The 20328-nt window shown below is 38.6% G+C and overlaps 1 protein-coding gene across 1 annotated transcript in view; it reads left to right on the top strand.

Annotated features, from left to right (window-relative positions):
• Positions 1–20328, top strand: part of LOC123562034 (uncharacterized) — a 156262-nt gene that overhangs the window by 35638 nt on the left and 100296 nt on the right. The window contains exon 7 of the mRNA XM_053524837.1: positions 15067–15265. Coding sequence (XP_053380812.1) covers positions 15067–15265 — 199 coding nt within the window. The remainder of the gene's footprint in view (positions 1–15066; positions 15266–20328) is intronic.

Here is a 20328-nt window from a genome sequence, read left to right as displayed (position 1 = left end):
ATATGTAGATACGCCCTTGTTGCGTTGAACCCTTGATATGTTTTTTTTACAAATATGCAAATATCTTAATTTTGCCGAAAATAATACAGAATGGAGAATAAACAATTTTTGCCATATATGAATTATATAATTTATATGATGAACACAAAATAATCTGTTAGCACTATCAATAAACAGGTCTTTGTATTATATGATGCTATAGATATATTATGACATTTAATGCTAATAAAATTATGTTATTAACAAAACAAACATTAAATTGTAAGTTCTTGCTTCCAAGGCTCGTGTACAGCTTTTTTCTTGCCCTGAAAAAAAGATAAAATTTATATTTTTAATACAGATGTATGTTACACATTAATAGTTTCTTGAAATTCGACATGTCATGTGATAGAATTCGATTAATGTTTATTAATGAATATTTCAGACATGTAGACATGCATCAAAATGTTTAAATGGATGATTGCTTTGTTGATATAAAAGTGTATACCACTGTTTCCTGAGCAAAAACTTTTAATTCTGATATTCTATATTGTACTAAAATTATATTTCAAAATTCTTTTTGATAGTTACATTAGCAAATAAATTCGTAACAAATTAACAAGTTATTTAAAAATTATTGATTTTAACTGGTAACTTACCTCTTAAATAATTATCAAATTCCATGCAAACTGTGAACGAAGATTAATTGTTAGAGTGTTAAATAACGTTATCGTATTAAAATTTTTGTTAGTATAACAAAAGAAGTTTGCAACGAACATACAAAACTGAAAAGTGAACTCTAAATAAAACAACTGAATTCACAGGTTTTATTGTTTATTAAGCACAGTCTCATCGTGTACGCTTCTTGTCAAGTGCTCTACCTGCAAAATACGAAAAGTCTCCAAAATCAACTAGCAGACGAACATTGAAACTGAAAAATTACGATGTTATTTAATGTTATCATACATATATATATTTCCTTTCATTTTTGGATAAAATAAAATGGAAAATAGCATATTTTAAAACAATCTTGAAAACTGCGATTCACCGCGATTTCACGGCGAAACAGCGTGGTTGGCGAGCACCGTGTCTGGACACGCTGGGTGTCCATTGTGACTTTTCATTTTGGACGTACTGTAAATCAAAGAAAATTAAAAGTGAGAAAAATAAAACTATAACGACTGTCTTTAACTTTTATCCGCCAACTTGTTTCACAAGTTTGATTCAATAATCGTCAAATAATTTGGTAAGAGTGTTGTCTTATTAGTAGTTTCAGTTTAGGTCGAGATTTTGCAAAAATACTTTACAATCGAGGATTTTTTTTTAAATTTTTTTCCCGCCGCCGACCCTATCTTTTTTCCAAAAAAATCGGTAAAACTAATAATTAAAAAATACTGGCCTAAGTAACCAATTTACATATTATGCTAATTGGCATATAAATGTCACATGTAATCCTGATAATATGAACTGATGTTAATTAGTATTTCCTTATCCTAAATATACAGAACTTATACCGCGTTCAGACTACGCTTTTAATCCTACATTAACTTGGGTTTATTTTTTAAACTCGTTTGCGTCCACACTATATGTGGTGTAAAACGTGAATTATGTAAAGGTCAAGTGGTTTCTGTAATGTAGCATTAAAACCACCTCGGGAGGTGGTTTTAATACTATATTAAAAAGTAATACTACATTATTTTACAAGTGTGAACGCAAATGTGAGTTATAACTGGTTTTACAATCCCAAGTCCCCAGATCTTACCTTTTGGCTGAAGAATACCATGCGTTTCTCTTTTGTATCAAACAATTGGTGCTATGGCTGGCAAAAGTAATTGGAGTGTTGATGAAGCAAAAACATTAAATTGCAATATGGAGTCATGCTGATGCTCAAAATTGACCATAGATGGAATGAACAGAATTTTTTAGATGAACACAAAAGTTTAAACATTGATGACTCCTTCTTGTTTCTGTCATCCTCCTTCTTTGTAACCTTTTTTGCTTATTGCAAAATATTTGTTTACTTCCAACATTGCTTGTATATATTTAAACCACATTTCTTTGCCTAGTGTGGACGCAAACTAGATTATATTTTGATGGGTTTTAAATGTCAAATACCAATTATAGCCAATTAGTGCCTGATAAAAATAAAACCGATCTGCTAGTGTGAACACGGTATAACACTGTTTTTATACAGTTGCTGTCTTTTCAGTCTGAGTGGAACAAAATATAAACACTATTTCAAAAAGTGTGGAATAATCCCAAGCTGAAATTATGGACTTTCACAGACCAACATTTATGAAATTAATAATAAATATAATAAATGAATTTGCCAGTATGATGATTACTGAACCAGTGTTGGTTTTAATGTATGTTTTATTAAAAAAAAAATTACACATCAATGACATAGTTTTCCCCACTCAATTATGTTGGATCCTGAGGTCTTCTGTAGACAGAGATGATGGATTCTAAGGTATTCCCCAACCAGTTATATTTATCCTAAGGTATCTTCAAATCAAGTGATATTGTATTCTAGGGTATTCCTCAGTCAAAGTTGTAAAATACAGGGACTCCTTAAATTTGGTCTTCCACAGCCGGTGATTTTGAATATTAGGACATTCTGCAAATCCTAGGGTCTCCTGCAAACCATACTGTCAAATCTTATGGTCTTTGCCAAGCAATGATATGGGATCCTGAGCTTTGCCCAAAACAGTGATTTTGGATCCTTACACCTTCCTAGTCTACTGATATTGGATCCTAGTGTCTTAACTGGATTGTAGAATGTTTCCCATTGGTGATGTTGGATCTTAGGGTATTCCCCAACCAGTCATTCTCACATCTTAGCATATTCCCTAACCAATAATGATGGAATTCCTGTTTTTTTCCTCAATCAGTGAAGCAGGAGACTTGATCTGAGGACAGAAGTCAACAAAAGAATTTGCACTCTTAGATATTTCTTAGACTCCTATAAAGAAATAAACACTTGTATTAAATTTGCTTCAATGGCTTTTACTGAATATTAGAACAATCTGTTAGAAAGTGTGGAGAAGGTGGAGAAGAACAGTATCTTGAAAGTATTATCAGGATGATATATGTGATAAGATTTTATATCCTACAGTTTCCTGCAGTTACTGTGCAGTTTGTCAGCTATCAAATGTTATCAGTCATTATGTTGTGCTAAGCTAAAGTTTCCAGCCAAACTTTGAAATAAAACTGACTTTTCTGGCTTTGTTCAGAAACTACTGTGGAATCCAATATGTACCAGTCAGCTTGATACAGTATGTATTTATGAATTATGGGCAGTTTAATTTGTGCTATTGTGCATTTCTTGGCAACACTGTCACCAGACCACTAGTTTGGGAAGTCCCTCTCTTCTGTTTCCCGCTGAAAAAATACTCTATGTTTCTTGGTGATGTTGTTTAGTATCCTTATAGCCCCTATCCTTCCCCTCCCCCACTCCACATGTAATATGAAAGTTACTTTGTCTAGCATTGTGAACTGTACAATGACAGTAAGCCAAGTTACTGTAATATTTTGTATGCCCTCCTCCCCCTGTCAGAAGTGTTTTTTTCCTGTCCAGTCCATATCTTTGTCATCCTTGAGGGGATTCTGATGTTACATGGCACAAAATGTACCCCATAATAAGATGATCTATTGTGTGCAAAACCCAGACCCCTAGCCCAAAGGATAAGGTATCACTGGAGAGCTCAAACATTAATAGGTTGTTTTCCTGTGCAGCCCGTTGTAACGGTCAGTTTTTTCCCCAGTCAGGTTTTTCCCCGGGGAAAAAACTGACTAGTTAGTTTCTTCCCCGGGGGAAAGAATTGACTAGTCAGTTTTTTCCCCGGGGAAGAAACTGACTGGTCAGTTCTTTCCCCCCCTAGTCAATTTTTTCCCCCCAATCGCAACTGGTTACTCTTGATCATTCTTATGGGGGGAAAAACTAACTAGTCAATTCTTTCCCCACTTCATTAATTTTCCTGGCTATAGTCAGTTATTTCCGCTGTTAGTGAATTGGAACTGGTTATTCTTGGTTATTCTTAACAAGCCTTTTTTTCATTTCCGATAGTCGGTTTTCAGTTAAATTGCATATGAAATAAGAAACATGTTTCATATTTTGTGTAAATCAAAGAAATGTTTTTAAATGAACTTATTTTAATTTCTGTTGTATTTTTTTATTTGCATTTTTCCTGTTTCAATTTCTTCTAAGGTAAGGAAATTACTGTTGTTCAGTCCTTTTCCCACGTAGCCAGTTCTTGACCAGTAAGATGGGGGAAGTAAATTGACCAGTCAGTTCTTTTCCCCCTAGCCTGTACTTCCTCTGTGAGGTGGGGGAAGAAATTGACTGGTCAGTTCTTTCCCCCCTAGCCAGTACTTGACCTGTCGGGTGGGGAAATGAATTTGACCAGTCAGTTCTTTCCCCACTAGCCAGTACTTGCTTTGTCAGGTCGGGGAAGAAATTGACTGGTCAGTTCATTCCCCCCTAGCCAGTTCTTGACCTGTCGTGTGGGAAGGAGAAATTGACCAGTCAGTTCTTTTCCCCCTAGCCAGTGCTTGACCTGTCAGGTGGGGGAAGAAACTGACTAATCAGTTCTTTCCCCCCAGCCAGTTCTTGACCTGTCGAATGGGGCGAAGAAATTGACTGGGCAGTTCTTTCCCCACTAGCCAGTACTTGCTTTGTCAGGTGGGGGAAGAAATTGACCGGTCAGTTCTTTCCCCCCTAGCCAGTTCTTGCCCTGTCGGGTGGGGAGAAGAAACTGACCAGTCAGTTCTTTCCCCCCTAGCCAGTGCTTGGCCTGTCAGGTGGGGGAAGAAACTGACTAGTCAGTTCTTTCTCCCCTAGCCAGTACTTGACCTGTCAGGTGGGGGAAGAAATTGACCGGTCAGTTCTTTCCCCCCTAGCCAGAACTTGACCTTTCAGGTGGGAAGAAGAAATTGACCGGTCAGTTCTTTCCCCGCTAGCCAGTACTTCCTCTGTGAGGTGGGGGAAGAAATTGACTGGTCAGTTCTTTCCCCCCTAGCCAGTACTTGACCTGTCGGGTGGGGAAATGAATTTGACCAGTCAGTTCTTTCCCCACTAGCCAGTACTTGCTTTGTCAGGTGGGGGAAGAAATTGACCGGTCAGTTCATTCCCCCCTAGCCAGTTCTTGACCTGTCGTGTGGGAAGAAGAAATTGACCAGTCAGTTCTTTTCCCCCTAGCCAGTGCTTGACCTGTCAGGTGGGGGAAGACTGACTAATCAGTTCTTTCCTCCCAGCCAGTTCTTGACCTGTCGAATGGGGAGAAGAAATTGACCAGTCAGTTCTTTCCCCCCTAGCCAGTACTTGCTTTGTCAGGTGGGGGAAGAAATTAACAGGTCAGTTCGTTCCCTTCTAGGCAGTACTTGCTAGAAAGAACTGACTGGTCAGTTTCTTCCCCCTCTAGCCAGTACTTGCTCTGTTACGTGGGCGAAGAAAATGTCTGGTCAGTTCTTTCCCCCCTAGCCAGTACTTGACCTGTCGGGTGGGGAGAAGAAATTGACCGGTCAGTACTTTCCCCGCTAGCCAGTACTTTCTCTGTTAGGTGGGAGAAGAAATTGACAGGTCAGTTCTTTCCCCCCCAGCAAGTACTTGACCTGCCGGGGGGGGGGGGGGGGAAGAATTTAACCAGTCAGTTCTTTCCCCCCTAGCCAGTACTTGACCTATCAGAAGGGAGAAAAAATTGACAAGTTAGTTATTTCCCCCCTAGCCAGTACTTGACCTGTCAGGTTGGGGGAAAATTGACCAGTCAGTTCTTTCCCCACTAGCCAGTACTTGCTTTGCCAGGTGGGGGAAGAAATTGACCAGTCAGTTCTTTCCCCCCTAGCCAGTTCTTGACCTGTCGGCAGGGGAGAAGAATTTGACCAGTCAGTTCTTTCCCCCCTAGCCAGAACTTGACCTTTCAGGTGGGAAAAAGAAATTGACCAGTCAGTTCTTTCCCCCCTATCATATACTTGACCTGTCAGGTGGGGGAAGAAATTGACCGGTCAGTTCTTTCCCCCCTAGCCAGTACTTGCTTTGTCAGGTGGGGGAAGAAATTGACCAGTCAGTTATTTCCCCCCTAGCCAGTTCTTGACCTGTCGGGTGGGGAGAAGAATTTGACCAGTCAGTTCTTTCCCCCCTAGCCAGAACTTGACTTTTCAGGTGGGAAAAAGAAATTGACCGGTCAGTTCTTTCTCCACTATCATATACTTGACCTGTCAGGTGAGGGAAGAAATTGACTGGTCAGTTCTTTCCCCCCTAGCAAGTACTTGCTTTGTCAGGTGGGGGAAGAAATTGACCAGTCAGTTATTTCCCCCCTAGCCAGTTCTTGACCTGTCGGGTGGGGAGAAGAATTTGACCAGTCAGTTCTTTCCCCCCTAGCCAGAACTTGACCTTTCAGGTGGGAAAAAGAAATTGACCAGTCAGTTCTTTCCCCCCTATCATATACTTGACCTGTCAGGTGGGGGAAGAAATTGACCGGTCTGTTCTTTCCCCCCCCCCCCCCCACCAGCAGGTACTTGACCTGCCAAAGGGGGGGGGGGAGAATTTAACCAGTCAGTTCTTTCCCCCCTAGCCAGTACTTGACCTATCAAGAGGGAAAAAAAAATGACAAGTTAGTTATTTCCCCCCTAGCCAGTACTTGACCTGTCAGGTGGGGGAAAAAATTGACCAGTCAGTTCTTTCCCCACTAGCCAGTACTTGCTTTGTCAGGTGGGGGAAGAAATTGACCAGTCAGTTCTTTCCCCCCTAGCCAGTCCTTGACCTGCCGGGTGGGGAGAAGAATTTGACCAGTCAGTTCTTTCCCCCCCTAGCCAGAACTTGACCTTTCAGGTGGGAAAAAGAAATTGACCGGTCAGTTCTTTCCCCCCTATCATATACTTGACCTGTCAGGTGGGGGAAGAAATTGACTAGTCAGTCCTTTCCCCTCTAGCCAGTACTTGCTATAAAGAACTGACTGTTTCTTCCATCTCTAGCCAGTACTTGCTCTGTTAGGTGGGCGAAGAAAATGTCTGGTCAGTTCTTTTCCCCCTAACCAGTACTTGACCTGTCGGGTGGGGAGAAGAAATTGACCGGTCAGTTCTTTCCCCACTAGCCAGTACTTGCTTCTGTTAGTTAGGAGAAGAAATTGACTGGTCAGTTCTTTCCGCCCAGCAAGTACTTGACCTGTCAGTGGGGGGGGGGGGAGAGAAATTAACCAGTCTGTTCTTTCCCCCCTAGCCAGTACTTGACCTGTCGGGTGGGGAAATGAATTTGACCAGTCAGTTCTTTCCCCTCTAGCCAGTACTTGACCTATCAGGAGGGAGAAAAAATTGACAAGTTAGTTATTTCCCCCCAATTTCTTCTCTTCACACCACAGGTCCAGTACTATCTATATATAGGGGAGAAAGAACTGATCGGTCAATTTCTTCCCCCACCTGATATGGGGGAAAGAACTGACTAGTCAATTTCTTCCCCACCTATATGCTAGGGGGGAAAGAACTGACTGGTCAATTTCTTCCTCCACCTGATAGGTCAAGTATATGCAAGGCGGGAAAGAACTGACTAGTCAATTTCTTCCCCCACCTGACAGTTTAAGTATAATGCTAGGGGAGAAAGAACTGACCGGTCAATTTCTTCCCCCACCTGACAGGTCAAGTATATGATGGGGGAAAGAACTGACTGGTCAATTTCTTCTCCCCATTCGACAGGTCAAGTACTGGCTAGGGGGGAAAGAACTGACCAGTCAATTTCTTCTCCCCACACCACAGGTCCAGTACTACCTATATATAGGGGAGAAAGAACTGACCGGTCAATTTCTCCCTCACCTGATAGGTTAAGTATATGCAAGGGGGAAAGAACTGACTAGTCAGTTTCTTCCCCAACCTATATGCTAGGGGGGAAAGAACTGACTGGTCAATTTCTTCCCCCACCTGATAGGTGAAATATATGCTAGGGGGGAAAGAACTGACTGGTCAATTTCTTCTCCCCATTCGACAGGTCAAATACTAGCTAGTGGGGAAAGAACTGACTGGTCAATTTCTTCCCCCAACTGATAGGTCAAGTATATGCAAGGGGGAAAGAACTGACTGGTCAATTTCTTCTCCCCACACCACAGGTCCAGTACTATCTATATATAGGGGGGAAAAAACTGACTTAAGTCAATTTCTTCCCCTACGTGACAGGTCAATTACTGGCTAGGGGGGAAAGAACTGACTAGTCAATTTCTTCCCCCACCTGACAGGTCAAGTATATGCTAGTGGGGAAAGAACTGACTGGTCAATTTCTTCCCCCACCTAACAGAGCAACTACTGGCTAGGGGGGAAGGAACTGACTGGTCAATTTCTTCTCCCCATTCAACAGGTGAAGTACTGGCTGGGGGGAAAGAACTGACAGGCCAATTTCTTCCCCCACCTGACAGGTCAAGTACGGGTTGGGGGAAAGAACTGACTAGTCAATTTCTTCCCCCACCTGACAGTTTAAGTATAATGCTAGGGGAGAAAGAACTGACCAGTCAATTTTTCCCCCACCTGACAGTTTAAGTATAATGCTAGGGGAGAAAGAACTGACCGGTCAATTTCTTCTCCCCACCCGACAGGTCAAGTACTGGCTAGGGGGGAAAGAACTGACCAGTCAATTTCTTCCCCCACCTGATAGTCAAGTATATGCAAGGGGGGAAAGAACTGACCGGTCAATTTCTTCTCCCCACCCGACAGGTCAAGTACTGGCTAGGGGGGAAAGAACTGACCAGTCAATTTCATCCCCAACCTGATAGGTCAAGTATATGAAGGGGGGGGGGGGTGGAAGAACTGACTAGTCAATTTCTTCCCCCCACCTATATGCTAGGGGGGAAAGAATTGACTGGTCAGTTTCTTCCCCCACCTGATAGGTGAAATATATGCTAGGGGGGAAAGAACTGACTGGTCAATTTCTTCCCCCACCTGATAGGTCAAGTATATGCTAGGAGGGAAAGAACTGACCGGTCAATTTCTTCTCCCCACCCGACAGGTTAAGTACTGGCTAGGGGGGAAAGAACCGACCGGCCAATTTCTTCCCCCACCTGACAGGTCAAGTACTGGCTTGGGGGGAAAGAACTGACTTGTCAATTTTTTCCCCCACCTGATAGGTCAATTATATGCAAGGGGGAAAGAACTGACCAGTCAATTTCTTCCCCGCACCTGACAGATATTAAATAGTAATGGCAATCAAACAGAAGTTAAAAAATTGATTTGACAAATTAAAAAAAACATTGATTAAAGTTACAAAAGAAGAAACATATAGGTTTATTCAAATGAAAAACAATACTTGTTTCATCTGAAATTTAAATGGAAAATGAATAGACACTTGTATCCCAAATAACAATACCGAAAGAATCCAGTACTTTTAGGGAAAACTTGACTAGGGGGAAAGAACTGACTAGTCAGTTTTTTCCCTGGGGAAAAATCTGACTAACTAGTCAGTTTCTTTCCCTATCAGAAAACTTATTCCAAGGGGGGAAAAAACTGACTAGGGGGGGAAGAAACTGACTAGTCAGTTTTTTCCCTGGGGGAAAGAATTGACTAGTCAGTTTTTTCCCCGGGGAAAGAACTGACTGGGGGAAAAACTGGGCTGTTACACCGTAACTCTTTCATCCATCATAGGATTTTAATATTACTTGACACAAATGTTCCCAATTAGGTGATGTGTCATGCACAACACCAGGATCTCTAACTCAGAGGTCAAGGTCACACTTGGAGGTAAAGTTTCAATAGGGTTTTTCCTGTGCTGTCCATAACTCTGCCATCCATTAAGGGAATTTAATATTTCTTCGCATAATTGTTCCCCAGAATGAGACAAATTGTCTTGCACAACACCCAGACCCCTAGCTCAAAGATTAAGATCACACTGACGTCAACAGTCAATACGGATTTTCCCCTGTCCGGTCAATAACATACAGGTATAAGAAAATTTGGCCAAACATTTATCCAGATATTAGGTATCCGTTGCCTCTTCCATTCAAAGAAGCATTATGGGATGGGGGAGGGGGCACTTTTACAAAAGCGTTTTCTTGTTTTATTTCTTTCTTTTAGCATTTATATTTACATATCTTTACTTTATGCATTTAACACATTTTCATTACTTATTTCCAATCTATATGTTTATCTTTACTTATACTTTTCTCATATCCATATCGGCACCAGAGATATTTTCAGTGATATAACTCTTTTCAAGAAATTTAAATACTTTTTATGCAAAAAAGTAGCTGGCATCAGTTTTAAACCCATAAAGCAAAACACTATTGAATTTAATTGGTATGCCTTTTGTTATTAGTAAGAAATGTTTAAAACATTAATTGACTTCTTTGTCATTTTGTAATCAATTTATAGTTTAAAGTTTGTAAGTATAGTATACTTAGGGAATAGTATAGAATAATTGAATTATTCATGATTTAAGTCATCATATTTTGAGCCGTGTCATGAGAAAACCAACATCCTGGCTTTGCGACCAGCATGGATCCTGGATCCATGCTGGTTGCAAAGCCACTATGTTGGTTTTCTCATGGCAAGGCTCTTTTAAAATTACATAAATCTATGGCATTTTTGTTTGTTTGTAAGTCTTCGTTTTGCATATAGGGTGACTGTCATATAACATAAAACTAATACTCTTATAAAGATTACTAGTATATGATCAAAATATAAAAAATACATTATTTCAGTGTATTTATTTATCTGAAAAACAAAAATATTTGAAAAGCGTGATACATCTAATTTTCATTGATACTGAACAATGTCAGTTTGGGACCTTTGCTGCCTGGCTACTTAAGAATACAGGTGACCTCTAAGGCAGGTTTGACTGTATTTGCTGTCTGACTTTTTTAGTTATTTTTTTTCTTCTTCAGCTTAACTGGAAACTATATTGCAGCACACCATAGGTTATCAATGAAACTGTTGTTATATGCAAGTGATCTTGATATTCTTCACAAGAAAATTTGATTTATTGCGTTTCTTGTCCATATTTACATCTGTTTTTCAAAAATACCTGGAATTAACTGTATGTTATGAATTTGAATTCATACAACACTAGATTGAATGTGATCACAGACCATGGAATATGTACAGAACCAGTGTGAACTCTAGCCATGCAGGGTTCTGCAAAGGCCACAATATCGGGGGAATCTCGCGTAAAAATTACAAATGCCGCACTAAAATTGGTCTAGAAGTGTCATTTGTCGCATTATGAAAATTTTGGGGACGAATGTATATGTGGGACGACTGGAACCAAGTACGAATTGTTTTTGTTTTTTTCTTTATTTTTGCATCCGAATTGAGTTTTCCGCAAAAACGCCAGCGAAGAAACAATGAACACTTTTAAGCTACGTTTCTGTATCTTCAGACAAGAAAAACATTCAGTCAAATGATGAATGGCCTAGGACTTCATATGGCTTCATAAAAAATCCACATAGACCACACAAACCCTGATGTTGTTTACCATTCTACATCCACGGTCTCAGCGGGTAAAATTGAAAGTGTGTCTGTTTACTGCTTAAAATCTGTTGACCATTCCTCCAAAACTGAAAATACCTCACAAAATTAAACCACGAAGGGTGCAGAAAATTAGGATGCAGCCAAATAGAAAAGTGACTCCAAATTTCTGGAGGGTTGATTAAAAGAGTACCAATTACAAAATCTTACTGATTTATTTATTCTATCTATCTTCCGTTACTGTCTATAACCCTTTACAGGGTCATAGACACTTTCGTGCACGTCAAGCCACAAAGATTGTTAATAGAAAATAATAGAAAATTGGGCAAAAAAAAAAAATGGAAAGGAAATTTTGTTAGTGATTTAAAAGATAAAACAGGGATGAAGAGCAAAGTTATGGTTTTTTTAATGACACTTGGTCAAAAATTGTTGTCTCTAAGATTTTAAAAAATGTCCCACATTTTTTATACCAAGGGGACATTTGTCCCCACCATTTTTGACCCTCGGCAGAACACTGGCCATGAATCATGCACAGATTCAGTGTGAACACCCTGCCATAGATCATGTACAGATTCAGTGTGAACACTAGCCATGAATCATGCACAGGATCAGTTTTAATACCAACCTTGGATCATATACAGATTTAGTATGAACTTAGACAAAGGATCATGTACAGATTCAATGTGAATGCTGACCATGGATAATGTACATACTCAATTTGTAGCCTAGTGGCAGAGCGTCAGCTTTGAGTGCGGGAGGTCGTGGGTTCGATCCCCGGCTGCGTCATACTAAAGACGTATAAAATTGGTACTAGCAGCTTCCTCGCTTGGCGCTCAACATTAAGGGGATAGTGCTAGGACTGGTCAGCCCGGTGTCAGTATAATGTGACTGGGTGGGGTATCATGCCACGTGTCTACAGCGTGATATTCTAGTGAGGCAGCACTATAAAGTTGGGCATTATTCTTACTGCTACAAGTAGACACTGTCGTTTATATGACTGAAAAATTGTTGAAAAAGACGTTAAACCCGAACACACACACACACACAATTTGAACACAGACCATAGATCATGTGCAGATCAGTATGAATACAGCCCATGGATCATGTACAGAATTCAACATGAACACAGACTATGGATCATATACAGGTTCATTGGGAATACAGACCTTTGATCATGTACTGATTCAGTGGGAACACAAGCTATAGATCATGTACAGATTCAGTCGGAACACAAGCTATAGATCATGTACAGATTCAGTGGGAACACAAGCTATAGATCATGTACAGATTCAGTCAGAACACAAGCTATAGATCATGTACAGATTCAGTGGGAACACAAGCTATAGATCATGTACTGATTCAGTGGGAACACAAGCTATAGATCATGTACAGATTCAGCCGGAACACAAGCTATAGATCATGTACAGATTCAGTGAGAACACAAGCTATAGATCGTGTACTGATTCAGTGGGAACACAAGCTACAGATCATGTACAGATTCAGTCGGAACACAAGCTATAGATCATGTACTGATTCAGTCAGAACACAAGCTATAGATCATGTACAGATTCAGCCGGAACACAAGCCACAGATTATGAACAGATTCAGTGGGAACACATGCCACAGATCATGTACTGATTCAACATGAATGCAGACTGTGGATCATAAATCTTGCGATGCATATTGTTTAGCAAATTGTTTGTTTTGATTCTGTTCATGTCTGTATCAAAATGCATTTCTTTATGTAATACAAGGAATAATTATCAATTAAATTTTATGATGTAATACAGTTATAACACTTGAATTTAATAAAGCTTCAAGTGTTTGCACATTGTTATCTACTTCCTAAAGGTACTTATGCCCCTAGATTGTACCAAATATAATGTAAAGTCATTTAAGTGTATAACACCCTAAGCTGAATTTGAAAGACATCTGATAGATGTGTTTTCTGTTGTTTCTCTAAAAAACTGAAGTCTGCTGCCTGCAAGATTTGTACTGTTGACTAGTAGTGTGGGAATCCAACATTTTACACCTTCATATATATTTTTTTAGGTTATGTGAGCAAGTGATAATCCCATGATTACGCCTGGGCATGAAGTTAAAAGGTATTGGCCAAAGCAAGATTTTGGCCAAAACAGCCATTTCATAGGGACTGCAATTGTTCATCAGTAAAATCGGTGAAAATGAAGTCTGCCATAAATATTCGTAATTTCACAGTATTAGATCAGAAAGTTTTTGAATGTCACATTTGAGTTACAAAATGTAAATAAAGCAGTAATTAACATTTTACAGACACATTTATAATGGCCATATTACCATAAGGTTATACAGATTTGGACAAGCAAAATGACAATCCTGAAGTATTTATTTTTACCTGCATAAAAGCATTTCCCATGAAATAGAAACAGGATATAGAATTGTTTGTTCATTTATTATGTACTAGTGTTAGTCTTCTCAGTATTATAATGTTGGCATCATGTAGTGTTAGTCTTCTCAGTATTATAATGTTGGCATCATGTAGTGTTAGTCTTCTCAGTATTATAATGTTGGCATCATGCAGTGTTAGTCTTCTCAGTATTATAATGTTGGCATCATGCAGTGTTAGTCTTCTCAGTATTATAATGTTGGCATCATGCAGTGTTAGTCTTCTCAGTATTATAATGTTGGCATCATGTAGTGTTAGTCTTCTCAGTATTATAATGTTGGCATCATGCAGTGTTAGTCTTCTCAGTATTATAATGTTGGCATCATGTAGTGTTAGTCTGATTGACAGAACATGCAAAGCCTACCTTCCAGCACTTCTTTAAAGGCCATTCCATATTTACACCGAACCAGAATTTAACCTGAACCGAAACGATTAAAACATTATAATGACAGGCCATTTCACATATACTCTGAACAGAAAACAAAACCAAACTGAAAAAATTAGAATACATTATAATCATTTGGCTATACTTCACATTTATGCTGAAATGGAATGGAATAGTTAACCGACATGCAAGAATTAAAATACTAAACCAGAATTGGTTGGAACAGGTCACCTTTTTGATAGATGATAGATTTTTCTTTGCTACTGCAAAAGAATTGATAAAAACTGGTAAAGCACCCTCTTGCATTTCCTAAACAAGTTTGCAGTATTTTCAAAATTCCTTTCCCTTTTGATGGATCACATGTACCAATTTCATTATCTAATGTTGACTTTGGCACCTATCAAACCAGTAACAGATTATCACCCATATTTATATGAGCCACACCATGAGAAAACCAACATAGTGGCTTTGCGACCAGCAAGGATCCAGACCAGCCTGCGCATCCGCGCAGTCTGGTCAGGATCCATGCTGTTTGCTAACGGTTTCTCTAACTGCAATAGGCTTTGAAAGCGAACAGCATGGATCCTGACCAGACTGCGCGGATGCGCAGGCTGGTCTGGATCCATGCTGGTCACAAACCCACTATGTTAGTTTTCCCATGGCGCAGCTCATATGTTTTTGTGAAAGTGAACAAAAAAGGGCATTTGTTTGTTTTTGATTCTGGTTGTTGCATATGAAATGGCCTATACTGTTTTCATCTTCATTGCTTGCTGAAAACTCTTGTTATGTTTTAACATGTCAGATACAGCATATTTAGTACAGTTTAACTGTTTTCTTTTTACAGTTTAATATATTTGACCTTGAAGATGACTATGACACATTGACCGTACAAGATGGACCAACGTCAGAGGAGGAAATTATAGCTGTCAACACGGGCAGTGTGATACCAAGTCCCATCACATCTACCACAAACTTTCTGTTAATTACCTTTACGTCTGATCACAGTATCGAGAACACTGGCTTTCAGGCTGTTTGGGAACCAGGTATATTTATGTTAATTGTATGTTTTAGTGTTTTGCCACATGGTATCTCTTCAGATACTGCACATTTCTTTTTACTGTAGAACAAGACAAGTCGGCTTAGTTCTGATAATGACAATAATGTGGATTTATAAATGAGCCGCGCCATGAGAAAACAAACATAGTGGGTTTGCGACCAGCATGGATCCAGACCAGCCTGCGCATCCGCGCAGTCTGGTCAGGATCCATGCTGTTCACTAACAGGTTCTCTAATTGCAATAGGCAATGAAAGCGAACAGCATGGATCCTGACCAGACTGCGCGGATGCGCAGGCTGGTCTGGATCCATGCTGGTCGTAAACCCACTATGTTGGTTTTCTCATGGCACGGCTCAAATGTGAGTGGTCTGTCGTGCAAGTCAGAAGAATTTCAAAATGGGTAGAAATATTTTTGTCATAAGCTAGTTTCATTATTTGACATAGTTGAAATTTGTATTTTTAAAGGAGTTGGTTTCCTGTGCCAGGATGTTGCATAATTTTGAAATTAACATAACAAGTTTGTTTATTTGGACAAATACAGCAGGGGAATACTATTTTTTATAAAAAAATCTGCACAGCATTGGCATTTCCATGCACTGGGTGGGGCCTGCCATAATCCTGGCTGCTGTCATATTATGTGTGAAATATAACTAATGGCTCACTGCACTTAGAATTTAATGCAATAGGGCATGTTTGATTCTGTTTCTGACAGGAAATTATGTGCAGGATAAATTGTTTATTAGATGGCACTGATTCCAACCATATGTTTAAAAACAGATTAATTGGGAGGATTTGCAAGAGATCTGTACAGATCTGGTCTGATTTTATATGGACACAGTATATGAATTTAGACTTCAGATGTCTGCAGTAGTAGTCACTTGTATGTATTATGACCCTTCTTGGAACAGTCAGTTAGAGCAAAGAACAGGGGTCATGAATTTTAGCCCCAGTTCCTCCTCCTACAGTTACAACATTTCAACATGAGTCACATGTATAAGTGCTACATCTGGCACACTTAACCCTTAGCCTGCTAAATTTCTATAATGGACTGGTCCATCATTAAATTTGGGCAATACCATTTATTATTCGAAGGGGTGTTCACTGAAAATTTACTGACTGAATAGCGAACAGTGCAGACCATGATCAGACTGCACGGATGTGCAGGCTGATCTTGGTCTGCACTGGTCGCAAAGGCAGGATCACTTGCCGGCAGCAGGCTAAAGGTTAACAACCATATAAGCAAATAACTTAGCACAAACATCCATCATATTAAGGTTTGTCAAGACTAAATCTCCTTGCTGAAAGGTCAAGGTCATACTTCAGTTCAGAAAACTTGGTACAAACTTCAACCATAACTCCTGTATAGGTGTTCTATTGTCCCAGTGCTGTTGCTCATAAGACTCATACTTGCAGGGGCATCCATGGCCTGTTGACACATTTCTAGGTTCAGGGAGATATTTTTCAGAGCTTCTTAACATGCACATCTTTGTGATTGAGAATCCCATAAAGAAAAACTGACAAACCATTAAGTAGAGTCATTGAAAGTGGCTTTAAAAATTGTTTGAGTTTAAAGTAGGGTCACAAGATTGAATGCATGTCTAGTGCAACACTCAAAAGATAAACCACAGATGCAATGGGCACTTAATCTTGTTTTTGAACTTACCATATTTCCTTGTTTTCATGAAACTGTTGTTCCTCGAAATGAAGATACTGTCAAATGGAATTTAAAGAACTACACATGGGTACAAATATACCTTGGCCTGTCTCGAAATCTTCGGCATTTGATTAGTTTATTTAGAATTCAGTCTTACAATTGTCCAGCCAGTAGGAAGGAAGTATACTCTCATTCTGTCTTTGTTACCAGGAGTCTCATAGATTTATCTCTCATGGTGGCGATACCTTGGGTATGCAGGGGTGCAAAATTTATATTTTTTTCATGATAACTTTGTTAATACTTAACCAATTTAAACGAAATAAGGACGAGTGCCTGCTCATAAGAAAACTACAGCCTCGATGGTTAGGCTTGGGCACACGAGTTTCGTATTTTTTTTTAAAAGTACAAACAGTTGGATTTGTTTCATCAGAATGCGCCATTGCACTTTTCACACAAAATATGAAAACCCAGATGACCAAGCCCTACAACCGAGGCTGTAGTTTTCGTATGGGCGGGCACTCGTCTTTATTTCATTTAAATTGGTTAAGTATTAATAAAGTTACCATGAAAAAAGGTTAAATTTGGCACCCCTGCATACCCAAGGTATCGCCACCGTGTCTCTATCACTTTGTAAAATCCTTTAAGGGCCATGGGATTTTGGAATGAAGAGTAGAGGTGGGTGGGGTACCTGATATAATTTCTGAGGAATTTCGTAGCTGCTGTAAAACAAACTCTATTCTAATGGGACAATATGTTAAAAACATCAAGTACTGTTTTCTTAGTTCAGTTCAAAGACTGCAGTGGAAAATTTTTGTTTCGAGTATTAATTATCATCAGACGTATAAAGATGAATTATCTGTGTAAAGGACCTGAGTGCTATTTTTCTGTTTCCATTCGTTATTTCTCAAAAAAGTACATTGCAATAGCCGAAGTGTCGACAGAATTTGCCATTATTGCACACACACCTTCACATATTAAAATAGTCTGGATTATAGGTATGGTGTGCAAGAACTTGGTCTGAGTTACACAGGTTAAAATTAATATACTTCATGTACCAAATATGTAAAATGAAAGTCTACACTGTACAACAAAAGAGATGGAAGCATTTTAAATGTTTACTTACAGGCATAAAAATATCATGATATGACAATGCATAATATATGTCTGCAAATGGAAATGCATATTTTAACATGACATCATGACTTAAATATTATACTGATTCAACAATGGCTTGAACTTTGTGAAATTATGAGTCTATCGTAACTTCTGAGTACAATGTAAATAATCAAAGTGAAATAGTATCAGTATGCATTGTTTCCGACTTGTTCCAACATCTTGTACGTATCATTTAGAATGCCTGAATACATGACATGTTCCACAGGGGTCCATATCATCTCCTTTACTATTCCTTTTGTTTATAAATGACTTACCGCTATTTGTCTATGAAATAGATGATTCCTAGTATTGTTTTTATGTTCAGAGTTTCAAAGGTCAAGGTCAAAGGAACTTACTTTCAAAACGGTTTCCGCTCAAGCACTTAGAACCACTCAACCTAGAACTTTTAAACTTAAAAGCATGATTAGGCTTATGAAGTAGATAACCCCTATTGTTTTTGGGGTCAAAGGTCAAGGTCATAGGGGCCTTAACATTGGAAACTGTATTCCCCTCAATAACTTGAGAACCACTCTACCCAGAAACTTTAAACTTGATAGCATGATTGGGCGTATAAAGTAGATGACCTTTATTGTTTTTGGGGGTAATTGGTCAAAGGTCAAGGTCACAGGGACCTGAACATTGAAAACTATTTTTGCATGGTAACTTAAAAATCACTTGAGAAAGAACTTTCAAACTTGATAGCATGATTGGGCTTAATGAATTAGAAGACCCCTATTGTTTTTGGGGTCAGTAAGTCAAAGGTCAAGGTACAGTGTCATGAACCTTGAAAATGGTTTCCACTCAATAACTTGAGAACTACTTGACATAGTGTCTTCAAACTTAATAGCATAATTTGGCTTATGAAGTCGATGACCTTTATTGTTTTGAGGGTTAGTAGGTCAAAGGCCAAGGTCTTAGTGATCACCGTGCTGTAATGGGACAACCAATTATGAGGGCATACATGTTTTACAAACAGCTCTTGTTAAACATTTGAGACTAGGCTAGTTTTGTATTCCCGTTGAATGAAAAAGAAAAAAAAATGGCTTGCCAATGTCAAGGTGACAGTATATTTAATACCATAGTATATAATCTGCTGTGAGAGGTCATCATGTGGAGCATATGTGTTTTACAAACAGCTTTTCAAGCCTTTTGTTTAATATTGATATTAATTAGTTACATGGTTGTATTCAATTTCTCATTTCCCTTTCTGCTTCCAGAAGTACTAACTTGTATCACAAAATGTCTATATGATATGGCTGGATATTGTAACTTGTATCACAAAATGTCTGTGATATGGCTGGATATTGTAACTTTTATCACAAAATGTCTATGTGATATGGCTGGATATTGCAGATCAATTCACAATTGAATGAAGAGGTATGGGGAGACCTGACTAAAAGCAGTCTGTAGTTAAAAGTGTTTTATGCTTAAAAACAAAGTATTAAAACAATATTTCCTACTCTAGTTAAAAGTGTTTTATGCTTAAAAACAAAGTATTAAAACAATATTTCCTGTAATGAAGGAGAGTGTAAGCAATAGAAAGCAGTTTGATACTTGTGAGATTATGTCATGCTTCATTTGCAGAACTTTCTTTTGTTTTGCTGATGGAAAAGCACACAAAAGCAAAACACTTAAAAGAGAAGGTCATTAATTACATTTTTTGTACTAAGGAAGTGTTAAGTTCTCATTTAAAGTAACATATTACCTGTTGGAAACAGTTAAGTCTTAATCAATCTTGACTACTGTTGATGTTGCCGAATAACTTGCTGTCATTTTACAGGTATTTGGTTCTAACCAGTAAATACCAGGAAACTTATAATCATCATAGACATTAAAGCTTGTAAAGCTCAGCACTCCAGAGAAGGGTTAGCTCCCTTTTCAAATAGTTTGCATTAAAATATCAAATAAAATCTGTAAAAAAAAAATGGTTGGAAGGATCTAAAGTAAAACCACAAAAACATTTAATTGATTACTTAATTTTGTGTCTAATTTTTATCACAACCAAAGTAGCATCTCAAAGAGGTACCACTGAAATGAATATTCTTCTTTGTTTAAAAAAAATGACATTCATGATATATTTTCTAGAACTTAACTGATACAGGGGACATTATTCCCACAAGATACCAGTATATCATCTCCTTAACATACCAACAATGATCATATTGCCTTTGTTCAATCTGCAACGTTGTTTTTTTTAAGTGCACAAGGAGAAAGCATTAACAATCTCTTTATTTTCTGAGA

The sequence above is a fragment of the Mercenaria mercenaria genome, chromosome 2, assembly GCF_021730395.1.
Source record: "Mercenaria mercenaria strain notata chromosome 2, MADL_Memer_1, whole genome shotgun sequence".
Taxonomy (NCBI): Eukaryota; Metazoa; Mollusca; class Bivalvia; order Venerida; family Veneridae; genus Mercenaria; species Mercenaria mercenaria.
This window is presented reverse-complemented; position numbering and strand designations above follow the sequence as displayed.